We start from the raw sequence: 13,256 nt of genomic DNA, 5'->3' as shown, positions 1-13,256 counted from the left end.
CCTCGGCCGCTGTCCTAATGTGCAACGTGTCCAAACGGCCCGGAGCCGCTGCACAGACACACCATTGATGACGGGACGGGGAACAGGAGTCGAGGCAGAGGCATCAAGTATTAGATAGCGTTTGCTTAGAAGGACAAGTAACAGATTGTAGCTTCGTTCCAAACACGTCGTGGGTTAATTCGAGTCTACAGATGCGTTCGTCGCGTCTGTGTCGGGCGCTTTTGTTCCACTGCATCGGTAGGTGTGGTTCAAAAATGTTTTCTCGTGATTCCCCGAATCGTATTTGTGCGCGTGAGATGAGCTCCTTGAAATGCACATTCTTCCCAGTGATCTAAAAGGCAACTGATCCCAAATGTGACCCCTTTGACCCCATGCTGTGCTGTCTGGACTTCCTGCAGTGACTGATGACTCGTTTTTCTGTCTTCTGTAGGCTTTTTACAAAAAAGAGGGAAGGCTGACCGAGGCTCTGCTACGACAGGAAGACACAAAAGTCCATAGAATAATTCATTTTATCTTCTGGACTAATTGGCGACAGACTGGTTTTGCCTATCCATCTTTGCGTTCGCACAAATGGAGAACTGTAGGTGAGCTGACGCTTGCCCCCCCCCCCCCCCCTCTCAGGATGCTGGCTCTGAGGATGGAGCGGGGCAGGCGAGGGGGCAACGAGGTCGAGCACACGCAGAAAAGGTCTAGCGTGGCTTGGCAGGTGGGGAGGCCCCTTTCTCACCAGCAGAATGTTAACATCAAGGAGAAGATCTCCCAGTGGGAGGGTCGCAGTCAGCAGGGCAGCAGCCAGGAGGCCGGTGTGAAAGCTCACCCTCCGACTTGTTCACCAAGTGCAGATTCCCCGGGCAACGGATGTTCAGGAGGCGGGACTCACACAAAAGTCAGCCTCTCAAACGCATCAAAGACCTTGGACTTTAGGGAATGCCCTTCGCAAGCGGGACACGGCGTGACCGGAAGGAAGTCCGAACCTCTGCGGAACATTTCGACTACAGGAAACAAACCACTTGCAAAACACATATTTGTTCCTCCTACAGGGGGGGATAGCGCTGCTAAATCTACAGGCGAACAAATCTGCAACGCCGATGGAGGCCGACAAATGGATCCGATCGTGGCTGCTGAAGTAGCTTCCAAACCTCTACCTCTGTTCATGGATGACCAAGATAACATGCCTGCCGGAAACTTCTACACCTCCCGGGGCTTCTGGCGGAAGCTCGAGGGGGACAGATTGCTCTGGCAGAGGGGAAAGGAGTCTTCAGGTGATGCCCAGGCTCCTCCCAAACCGCTGAGAACATTCCAGTATCAGGGAAGCATCAACAGCGATTTGGTGGACAGAGCTCAGTGGGACAATGGATCCCCTCAAATAAACAGCAGGAGCAGGAGGGTCGCCAAACCGCCGGGCTTCCCCCTGCCCCCGTGTCCTGTAGCAAAGACTAACGGGCTCTCCAGGCACAAAAAAAACAGGTGAGTACAAATGAGTCTTAAACAGGCGGGGCCGCAGCGCATTGCTTGGTTTGGATTTTTTTCCAAAAGTGCTCTTTGTGGACCGAAACAAATTCACGTCAATGTGTGCAAGACTGTTTTTTTTAGGCCAGTTTTGGGGAGGGTCTGAGTGCTGGGCGGGGTCCAGGTTTGAGGTTTGATGTCACAAGATATCACACTGCTTTGTTCTCTTTGCTCATTACGTGACCCAGTTCCTCAGCAGCCACGCGGTCGGCACGCACATCCACGCGTTTTCGTTCCCTGATGATGCCAAGCTAGTCGAGCGTGTAGAAGCACATTCGGCTCAGGACCCGGTAGCTAACGCCTGCCTGACGGCAGGGAGGAGAGAGAGAGAGAAGGTGATGAAAGGAAGACCAAGTCCTGCTCACGGTCCCCGGGATAGGATCAACATTACATTTCAAAGCGGCCCGATGAGGAAACTAAATGTCGCTACGGCGGCTGATATCATCATGTTGCCAACCGCTCAGTCATTTCCTGTCCTGCCACTGTGTTGCTGTTGTCTAATATCAACTTAATGGCGGTTGAACATGGTACGTGAACGGCAGCGTGGCGGCTGAGCGCGGGGCGGCAGCCAGAACGCCGCTCTTCACCGCCTTGCCTTCCCTCCTCTCCCTGCCGCAGGAAGTCCTTTGAGTATGAGGATGCGGCACGTCTGACGGCGGAGCAGGGCGCACTGGAAGGCGGAGCCGGGAACGCCGGCCTTTACCACGCCTACTCTGACGACAATATTTATGAGGACATTGTCTGTAAGTGGACAGTTTTTGCTTTTGTTTTGTTTTCCAACTGGAGACAAAGACAGGAAGTCATTAAGGCTGTTGGGTTCCTATTCAACAGGCCGACGTAGGACTTATTATGCTGCTATGAGAGAACCAGTCTTAGTGTGAGGCTGTGCAGCGATCAGTGAAATAATGGGGGGGGGGGGTCTTTTTATGGGCCTACAAAGGGGCCCGGTTTTAACAGATGTAAGAGGCTCTGGAATATTATGACAAACATCCGCTAGTCTGGGCTTGCCAAAGAAATAAAGGATCAATACTGATCAATGTGTTTGCATTGTATTTATTTATTTGTGGGGCAGAAGAGAACTTATCTCCAGGCATCTCTTAGCAACTTATTTTCACACCTTCACCTGTGCAAAAGGAGTGTTTTCTATCAAGAAAATCTCCGATACATGTATTGACATTATTTAAGTATAATGCAAATTCCAATTATTTGTAATTGTAATTTTAGAACGAGACGGTGTTTAACACGGGTTACATAGCAGCAATGAACAGAGCCGCAGATTCAGTGCAAGCACAGCTGCAGACATCTGTATCAGTTCGTGTTGGTATGTTCAGAAGTTATTCTCTTCAGGACTGGCACAGATGAATTCAGAATGGAATCGCATGAAAAGGATTTGTTTTCCTTGTTAATGTCTCTTTTTTTTTACTCACTTTATTTATGGTGCTCTCTTTTGCTTCACCCTTTCCCCAGGTGAGGTCACCAGGGATGACCCCTACGAGGATGCCAAGCTGGCTCCCATGTGCCTCCCTGTCCTCAAGTCTCAGACCCAAAAGGTCGTGACCCCATTCCACTCGTGTCTCCTTTTCCCCCCAGTCGATCCTTTGCTCAACCTGAGCTTCAGAAGGGAAGGGCTGACTGTGTGGTAGTAAACCCGTGGTTCTTGACTTCCAGGTGCCTCGTGAACCCCAAACCTCGCAAGGAAACTCTGGCAGAGTGGAGAGGAAGAAGCTCCAAACGATAGCAGCCTCCAAACCCTCGCACTGTGCCGACGCTCCGAAACTCCCGGCACCCCGGCGCGCAGCCACGAAAAAAGCACAGAGGAAACCCCAGGTAAAAAAGAAAAGAAAAAAGAAATGAATCCCATCACTGGGTTTCATGCCGAGCTCGGTTTTCTGTGGACTTGTAGTACGACAACATAGTATGTACTCAGCTGACACGTGATTCATGTCGGGAAGAAAAGGAGTGGGTGGGGACTTGCTGAGCAGGAAGAAGAGGACGCCGAGAAAGACACTGATAGTGGCCGGGCAGCATGCAGGCGCTGTGAACGTCCGACAGCCTTTGTTGGGACTCATGGCGGTGGAAGGCGTCGGCACAGCGGAGAGTAACTTTAGCAATAAGGTAACGGCAGTGCCGAGGTCGATCCGGCAGTCTGGTGACGACTCGGCAGTCGGGCTTGTTATGGGATGGCATTTTAACGAGGTCTTATTGAAAGGTAAAACGCTAACTAGTAATAGAGATCGTGTGCAGCGAGCTAGTTATCCCAGTGTCGATTATATCTCTGACAGGAAGAATGAAAGTGACACAGACGTACCTGCAATGCCTCCGCTTGTCCGTTTATTCGGTGTCTTTTGCTGTCACTCCTTAATGTCGTCGTACGAGTTTGTCTCCTTGTTTGGAAGTGCCTTGTTGTTTGTCCTCCTCAAGATAAGTGCCAGCTTCCTGCGTGCGTTTGTTCCGTCGAGCCGAGCGCTGGCGTCTCAATGTATTGCTTCCGTCCACCATCAGATATTCGACTCTGCTTTTTTGTTGGAGTGTAAACGGCAAAAGAGAGGCAGGAAATCTACAACGTGATACTTATTTAAAAAAATATTCAGTCCCGGAAATCTGTTGTCCCCGCACAGTACGTCAACAAGATTGAGACCATCTTCGACGACAAGCGGGGGAGGAAGAGGGTGAAGAACCAGGGAGTCTTGGTGCGAGGTAAGACCCAAACGCCACCCGGCCGCTGACGGGACACGCGAGACGCCGAAGCGAAGTCTGCATTTGATTATAGCTCCTCACGTCTTTTCTGTTCCGCTGCGTCTCCCTGATGTCTCCTTTCTCTCCTACAGAGGAGACCAGCGGGACCGAGAGCGACCCTGAAGACAGCAGCAAAGGTGCGATGACAGCAGGGTGTCGGTTGGGAATCGGAATCGGTATCCGGAGTGTGAAAATGAAATAGAACTGGATAAAGAAAAAAAAAAAACTCAAATGTTTCATATTGACCTTTTGACCGTAGCTTTAAATAAATGATCTTTCTTCTGTTGCGTCTGTCATGTGACACGTTAAGATCAGTTACTCAAAATAGAAGTATTTGCTTCATTCACTTGTTAAAAATGCTGCTTTTGGATTTTTCCTTTTACAGTATTATAAAGTCAGATTTGATGCTTTTGTTTGGACAAAACAAATAAATCCTACAAGTTGCCTTTTCCCTGCTTGTAATTGAAAGGCCGGTAGAAACACGCTGCTACGCTCGACTGTGGTGCTCAGAAGTAAATGCAGACGCTCGAATTGAAAATACACATTTATAATGATAAGAATTTAATAATACTTTATGATATATATTTATTTAGTTATATATTTCATTGCCTTATCAAACGCTAACATTCCTGCTGAGCCTCAGAAATGTCAAAATCAAATCAAAAGCCTTTACGGACTTGTGGAAAATGTTGTTGGACTTGTTTTGGAGTTCAGTGACTCGTGCTGTGAGACACAGACTGCCGTTTTGGGTGGACCCAAGTTAATGTTTACACTGTGTGTGGATATTTAAAGAAATCGCTCCAGCGCGCTTGGGTGGCTTGCATCCCAGGAAATCCACGGCGTGTATTGATCGTGCTGTGGTTTCCTGCAGGCTCCAGGAGGCCGGTTTACAAGCAGTCTACGCTGAAGCGTCGCCCGACCTACCGCACCCTGGAGAGAGACCTGATCCAGCTGCAGCAGCAGCAGCTGTTCCAGATCTTTGTGGTGGTGTCATTGAGAAAAGAGTCGCATGGAAAATCCTACTGCCCTGAAATCACACAGCAGTTTCCTAAGATGGTAGGAAGGAGCCTTTCGCACTGTGGAAGTGTCCTCCTTTACCTTCACTGGGGACAGAACTGTAGCTTGATCACGCTGCCGCTGGGACGGTTTATCGTCCAAACTTAACGTCGCGTTCGGCAAAATTAAAGGTTGAGGATTCTTATCGGAATCCTTCAAAAGTGCCGGAAGAATAGACAAGTTAACCCTGGATAACGAACTGTGCTCGAATCCGAGTTTAAGGTGACGTGATGGGTTCTTTTTTTGGGAACAGTTCATGCAAGTCCAGAACTTCTTCTCTTTCAGTTTGATCTGTCGTCCCGGCTCTCCAGAGAGGCGGAGGATCAGCTGAAAGTCATTCCAAAGTTTTGCTTCCCCGATTCAGAGGACTGGAAACCGTCTGGATACACACCAAAGTCAGTGCATGCAGTACTGCAATATCTTTCAGTAGTATGTCAGATATATACAGCAGTATATATCTGAGGCTGGGGTACGCTGTCCTCTTCGTTTTCGTGTATTTTTGTTGTCTTTCTGCTTTTTACACCTTTCTCTGTTCATAATCGTCCAATGATTCCCTTTTTTCAGCATTTAGCTGAGTGCTATCAGCGAAGTTCTGTGTAACGTTGGCTTTAACACCGCCGCTCCCGTGTTTTCATTTATATCAGACAAAACCCATAAATTTCAAAAGCAACAATTAAAACTTTCCCCCTTCGGATTAATTAAAGTTTCAGCTGGTCTAATTAAATCTGTGATGCTTTTGGGGCATGGGGGGGGGGGGGGGGGAGGGGTCTTTTAATCGTTAGCGGAGCACATTTTGTTCATTTGTGAAACCCTCTGCCTTTCAAACATCTGCAGTTAAACAGAAGACACGTCTGTCCGGATCTGATTTCTCTCTGCTCTGCTTTAATTTACAGGCTAAATAGTCCGACCGCTAATCTCCTTTTATATACGTGTTTGTTGTTTCCTGGACTAACTTGCTTTCGTTCCGTTCTCATGCCGGAGGTCTTTCAGTTGCATGATCTCCGTGTTGATGTTGTTTGTGCTTGCAGCGAGACGTTCTCCTTCGTCCTGACCGGAGAAGACGGCAGCCGCTGGTTCGGTTACTGCCGGAAGATCTTGGTGAGAGTGCGCTTGTGTGAATCATTTGCTCGAGCGCATACGTATGTGTGTATGTGTGTGTGTGTGTGTGTGTTTTGTGAGTTATGAGATGGAAGCCGGCCTTACGCGCGCTCACAACGCTCTGTCGTACGCCGTAAGCCGCTTCTGAAGCATTGACAGAGAGCGAGAGGGAAGTTATTGAATTAACTTCCCCTCTTCTTGCCTCACAAAGCGAAGCTGCATTTGGTCGCTTTAAGACCCAAACCTGTTCCGTTTATAACTGTCGAGCGACTGCAGCTTTCCGGTGAAGCTCTTCATCCCGAGCCTGACTACACTTTTCACTCAGTCGACTCGCCGACGAAGTTGCCCCTGATGACGCCCTTAAAGCCGTTCAGAGGGGAGCAGACCTTTGATCTTACCTTCCTGGGTTATTTAGTGGAAGACGCACGTTTGATGTGCTTCACAGAGGCTTTACCTGCTGGATGACCTGTGAAACTATGTGTGTCTTTTAAGCCCGGGGGGAAAGGGAAGCGGCTTCCGGAGGTGCACTGTATAGTCAGTAAGCTGGGCTGTTTCAACCTGTTCACAAAGGTAAGGCTACCGAACAACCCATCGGCTTCCTTGTGTGTGCCGATGGAAGCCTTTGGGGGGGGTTCATGCAGGTTAATTGGTAATCCTCTTGGAGTTTGTCACAGTTGTTCCTGTTCCTGTCACCAGTGCGGAACGAGGCAAGCAGTCCCTTGGTTTGCTTTGCGTTGCAAAAAAATTAACTCTTTGAGTTCCATTCACGTCTAAAGACGTTTTTTTCACTGCCAACCCTGGCAAATAAATCTGCCTCTCTTCAACGGCCAATAACCCCGGAACGAAAAGTGATAGTAAGACACTTTATTTTTCCTGATGAAAGAAGATAATTTAATTTTGGCAGGTTCCGTGTGTGCATATTCATAGTAAATAATATTCTGTGGGGCTTGGAATATCGGGAAAAATGCATGAAAACTGAGGCACTCGGCATATAGCTGAGCTGAATATGGCTGGCACTCAATGAGTTAAATAGTGTGTATATGTCCCGCCCGTCCTCTCGGTGCGGCTGTGACCCAGAGTGCTTTATTTGTGTGTCTGTGCAGATCTTGGAGGAGATCGAGCGCCGCCGGGAGGTCTCCCCAGCCCTGGTTTACCCTTTTATGCGTAGCGTGATGGAGGCCCCGTTCCCAGCTCCAGGGCGCACCGTCACAGTCAAGAGCTTCCTCCCTGGCTCCGGGAATGAGGTAACCCTGAAACCAAAAGAGGAAATGCTAATTAGTAGCTTTGCTGCCGCTAACCACTCCTCTCTGCAGACCAAGGATGGGTGGGTTGGTTCTACCAATAATTCAGTCACAGCTGTTCACAGACTCAAAGTGGGCGGCTGCGTAATATGTAGCCCGCGTGCTGCCCCAGAGCGCCCAGGCTGCAGGTGTGGCCTCATCGCTGTGTTTCACGCCACCTGACTCGGTGTGCTCCTGCCGTCCTGCCAGGTACTGACCTTGTGTCGGCCCGTGGACTCCAGACTGGAGCACGTGGACTTCGACAGTCTGTTGCAGTGTCTCAGTGTCGAGAAGCTGCTGCAGGTGTTTGCCTCCATCCTGCTGGAGAGGCGGGTCATCCTCATCGCCGACAAGCTCAGGTACTGCTGCAAGCGCGCGAAACCTGGCCACCGAGATTTATACTAACGATTTACAGTAGAATGTTTTAAACCCTGTATCATGTTTCTGTGTGTGTGTCTTAGCCTCAGCGCTAAGCTAAGCAGGTTTATTTGTTCAGGCTAATGTCGTGTGTGACGTCTCAGTGGAGTCTCCAAGGCCACAGGGACAACGCCGGCTCCTGGACACAACGACCAGAACCTGTTTTTAAAAATGGAAATGAAGTTAAACTCCTCAAATGTAGTTGCGGAAATTGCCCGAACATGAGGAAGTGGAGGTCTGAACAGCGTGTAGGCAACTGACCATGAAGGGAGGAGCCTCAGCAGAAACGTTAACGCTGAGTTGTCGCACAGATCGGGGCGTCCGGGGAGAGTCTGAGACGTCCGTCCTCCGATCCGTGCGAGAACTGATTTCTGCTCCGTCCTCTCCCCCCTGCAGCGTGTTGTCCCGATGCTGCCACGCGGTGCTGGCGCTGCTCTACCCTTTCACCTGGCAGCACACCTTCATCCCTGTGCTGCCGGCCGGCATGCTGGACATCAGCTGCTCCCCTACCCCGTTCCTCATTGGGTTGCTCGCACCCTGCCTGCCGCAGCTGCTGGAGCTGCCCATCGAGGAGGTCGGTCGCAGTCGGGTTCACCGGCACGAAGCTGGAAGGGGCTAAAAATGCACAATCGATTGGAGAACCGCTGGGGTCTGTTTAAAAAAAAACATTCTGCTGACATCGGCATAAATCTGGATTTTACATGGGAAGATTAGCGTTTTATTGCCATTGACGTTTTCATCCGTTCATGTGTTTACTGTTGACACGTTGTGATGTTGATGCTGTCTTGATTGGCTCCTGCTCGGGCACGCCCCGCGGAGACGCGCCGCCTCTCCGGGCGTGTTGCGAAACCCGGCAGTCAGTAACCGTCGTCCCTTCTTGCTGTTTTCACAGGTGCTCATCGTGGATCTGTGCGCAGACAAGTTTGTCGTTCAGGTGTGTACACACACACACACACACACACACACACACACACGCAAGCCTGTAGCGGGAACGACGGGCGGGGCTCCTGTGGGAAGGACGGCTTTGCCTGCACTTGTCTCTAGTTGGAATGCAGACACGGATGTTAGGCTACACCTAATAGACAGACGGCGAGGAGGCGGGACTCAGAGGCTGGCGTCTCGCCGCCGGTGCTGCTCATTAGGAACGGGCTTTCCCGTTGGAACATTTGATATTTCATTTAGTGACTTTAATCTTACTACAAGCTAATTTACTCAGCAGCTATTTCGGCTGCTTCAGGTTCAGCTGTCTGTTGTCGAGAGCTTCACCTTCAGCTTCATCATTCCCAACTCTGTCTTGCGTTGGCGCTGTAATCCGGCCCGCCCAAACGGCCACAGACGACCTCCAGGCTTCTGGCCCTTCGGATGCTTGTCTCTGCCGCGCTTGCTGCTGACCTTTTCTTTGGCAGATGGGCGACGAGGACTGCATCCTCCCCAGCAAGCTGCAGGCGGCGCTGCAGCAGGTCCTGACGGAAAGGGAAGACATTCTGAGGCAGGAGAACGGAAACGTACACGACGGTGGGTGTGACGGATATCACAGGATGCGCGTCAGCCAGGCGGTTTAAAGTCTCACAGCCTCTGTGTGTGCGTGACCCGTGCAGGTCAGCAGGCTGACCTCAGCTCCCTGCTGTCGGAGGGCTTCGTGCGGTTCTTCGTGGAGCTGGTCGGCCACTATCCTCTCCACATGGTGGAGTCGCCCAGCGGTGGCAAGGAGCTGCAGCGAGACAGCTTCCGCAAATGCCACTCGTCACGCGGCGTCCGCCAGTTCCTGCAGCTCTTCATGGACACGCAGATGTTTGCCGGCTTCATCCAGGACAGAGAGCTGCGCAAGGGGGCAGGAAAAGGTGACGGCCTTCATGTCGCAGCGGCATCAGTCACAGAGGGACTTTATGATACAGTTCCTTAAAAAAGGAAATGTACTATCATAACAGAAGTACTATAAAGATAAGTCATCTGAGGAAGAGGCAGGAGGCGGAGCTAGAAGGGGCGGCGATGAAGATGCTGAGGTTCTCCATGGGAGTGACCAGGTTGGACAGGATTAGAAATGAGACAATAAGAGGGACAGTGAAGGTTAGACGTTCTGGAGATAAGGTCAGAGAGACCAGACTTTGATGGTTTGGACATGTCCAGAGGGCAGACAGGGACTATATCGGTAGAAGGATGCTGAGGATGGAACTGCCAGGGAACAGGGCTAGAGGTCGACCCAGGAGACGATACATGGACGTAGTGAGGGAGGACATGAGAGTGGCTGGTGTTGAGGAGGACGATGCAAAGGACAGGGTGAAGAAGAGAAAGTTGATTTGCTGTGGCAACCCCTGGTGGGACAAGCCGAAAGTACAGTAGTAGTAGCATCGTCAATATCAATCAATCAATCAAATCTTTATTTGCAGACACAATGGTCCAATTAAAAAGCACACATAACATTTACAACATTTACAACGTTTACATAGTAAACACAGTAATCCTATAATAACATCAGGTACCAATGACACCAAATACCTGGGTTAAACTTCACAGCACTTAGGCTTGGCTGAGTCAGTGTTCTGATGATGTCATTCCCTGATTCATGCAGCCGACATATAAACCTGTATGCAGGTGTCTCAGCTGAGCATTAAGTGTGTTATCCCCGACACCCCAGAGCATTTCACTGGCACTGGACCATCTTGGCTTCCTGAGAAGTATCCGCATGCAGTCATTGTATGCCACCCTCAACTTCTGCATGCTGGCCTGTTTGTACTTGATCCACAAGGGGGCAGTGTAGAGCGGCGTACAAAAGGCCCTGAAGATAAATAAATAAATAAATAAAATAAATAAATAAAATAAATCCTAAATCTACAAAATAAAAAAGAATTTTGTCCATTTTGATTTGCAGCCTGCAGATTAAGGTCTGAAAAACCTTTGTCCACACGCTGCTGTGGAATCGTAGTCAAAGATGCTGCAGCATAAACACGTAACGCACGTTAAAAAGGACATGATTCGCTGCATGTGAGGAGAACGTAAACTCAGTTTATCTAAACTCTAAAGCAACGCGCCGTTTCTGCGGCTCCTCTTCTTCCCAGGTCTGTTCGAGGTCCGCGTGGCCGCGTACTTGGATTCAAACCCCGAGCCGGAGCAGAGCGGCGTGAACAGGTTTTTTAAAGGACTGGGTGAGCGTTCCTCCATCAACAGAAGCTCGGTTTCAAAGGTTGCTTTGCAGCAGCTAATGGGGTTTCTCCTTTAGGAAGCAAGATGAAGCTCCTGCAAATGAAGTGAGAGAGACCAACACCCTTGCCTCTTTAAGTGAAAGACTTTGCTATTGAAACGCCCGCTGCTGCTGGATCGTCTGAGGTAATGAATGGAGGTGAGAGTGTTGATGCGAGGACCAGGATTTCCATGGATGCTTGTCTGAGAGCGCCGCTCTACTCAACGGACAGAAACTGGAAGCAGCTTATAGTCATTGTCTTTGTGTTTTATGAGGCTGGAAAACAAAACCCCGACTCCAGCGATGGACCGTCAGTCATTGACCCGGAGGCGTGTCGTATCCATGTTCTGGTTGGATCTGAATGTTGACTTTTTAGTTCAGGTTTAGATTCAGCTTGGCGATGATGGTAAGCTAAGAAGCTCGATTTCAAACATTTACCATTGACAGTAATCTGAACGGTTCCGACACGAATTAAAGCTGATGTAAAAAAAAATAACGTTTGAACGTTTTACATGTTGGATTTTCCATAAACTGGACAAACATTTTGTTTACTGTTAAATAGACGAGCGTTAAGTTTAAACTTTAACATTTCAAAATGTGTTTGGGCTCATTAAACCTCATCAAAACTATTTCCATTGTGAGGAAATTCAGTCTCTTCTTTACTCTATTCTCAGCTGGAGCTGTAAATATTCTCATTTTGTACATGTTCAGAGACCCATGTACAGTATTTGTGATATTTTTGTATTAAAGCGCACGCGATGTGTTCAATAAATGGGCTCCCAAGGACAGTAATTATTGCCATTAGGCTATTTGTTATGTAGCCGTCTAATCATTTGTATTGATTTGCATTTGAGACCAGATATATTACTCTATTTTATACCGAACAAGCTTGAGGGTGTGGTTAGTAACCGTTTGCTTGGACCTGTTGTATTTTTTTTTTATTGTATTAAAGGGCAGGTTCACATTTTAAAGTCTATTTTTCTACAAAACAATTATTATGCTTTTTACTCTCTGATTGAACAAAACACAATATTTTAGAAAAGAAAATGCTCAAAGAGCTGATCGACGCACCGTGAGAGATCGATTGACAAGCATGTCACCACCACATGGGGGCGCTGTCTCCACGCGCTTCCATGTCAGATGCACTGAAGTAAATTTCACTACCTCAATGTACAGTTATATAAATATTACTGGGTTATAGAAGGTACAGCTGCTGTTTGACATCGGGTAAAATAAAAATTGACATTTTCCAAGATCAGTTTACAATGTAGAATCTTGTAGAATGAACTAATTCTAGTCAGAATTGTAAATCCTCTAAACGTCAAGGCGAGTATAAAAGAAAAATGGAAGGTATAATAAATATGTTGATAGTTTCTACCAAAAATGTTTGGTTGTTTTTGGGTGTTTTTAGCTTCAGACTGGTTTATGCAACAGAACATTCACCGGCCGCTTCCCGTCTGCCTCAAACTGAATTCTCTGTCTCTTTTGTATAGTCAAACAAAAATGTAGCCTGAAGGCATCGAGCATCACCACAACAAGACAAACTGTAAAGCGTCTTTGAGTTTTCAGAAAAGCGCTATATAAATAAAATGTATTATTATTATTATTATTACCAGTGAGTCAACTTGGATCTGATGCATGCGCAGTAACCGAACCCAAAGTCTGATGAGAACAAAGAGTGTGAGGGACCGTTCAGAGCTCAGCTGAACTCATCAACAGAGTAACGGTGGATCATCAGGTCACGTATTTAGGCCTCCGACCGGAGCCTGCTGGTGGGATCTGAGGCCGGGCTTCATTCAGTCATGAAATCTGAACAACAGCTGTTGTGAAGAACGTGGACAAGAGTGAAAGCTCTGCTTGTTTATCATAAGTAAGACAGAGCGTTTTAAAAAAAGCTTTAAGCAATCATTCCAGTCAACAGCAAGAAGGTCAGAGGTTAAAATCCATCTTGGGGCCCTTCTGTGAGGAGTTTGCATGTTGGC

The 13,256-nt window shown here is 48.5% G+C and overlaps 1 protein-coding gene across 1 annotated transcript; it reads left to right on the top strand.

Annotated features, from left to right (window-relative positions):
* Positions 1-622: 622 nt before the first annotated feature.
* On the top strand, positions 623-12,166 carry LOC137915882 (DENN domain-containing protein 2C-like). The gene is made up of 18 exons (XM_068759002.1): positions 623-1,467; positions 2,128-2,252; positions 2,977-3,059; positions 3,178-3,336; positions 4,128-4,206; positions 4,338-4,382; positions 5,117-5,301; positions 5,587-5,696; positions 6,330-6,399; positions 6,892-6,969; positions 7,503-7,643; positions 7,890-8,038; positions 8,493-8,670; positions 8,989-9,030; positions 9,503-9,611; positions 9,695-9,937; positions 11,153-11,239; positions 11,314-12,166. Exons 1-18 carry the CDS (start codon positions 623-625, stop codon positions 11,343-11,345), a joined length of 2,760 nt encoding a protein of 919 aa, XP_068615103.1. The 3' UTR covers positions 11,346-12,166.
* Positions 12,167-13,256: the final 1,090 nt, after the last annotated feature.

Source organism: Brachionichthys hirsutus, unplaced genomic scaffold (assembly GCF_040956055.1).
Source record: "Brachionichthys hirsutus isolate HB-005 unplaced genomic scaffold, CSIRO-AGI_Bhir_v1 contig_300, whole genome shotgun sequence".
NCBI classification, from domain to species: domain Eukaryota; kingdom Metazoa; phylum Chordata; class Actinopteri; order Lophiiformes; family Brachionichthyidae; genus Brachionichthys; species Brachionichthys hirsutus.
Note: the sequence above shows the minus strand (reverse complement) of the source record. Positions and strands in the feature narration are given on the sequence as shown.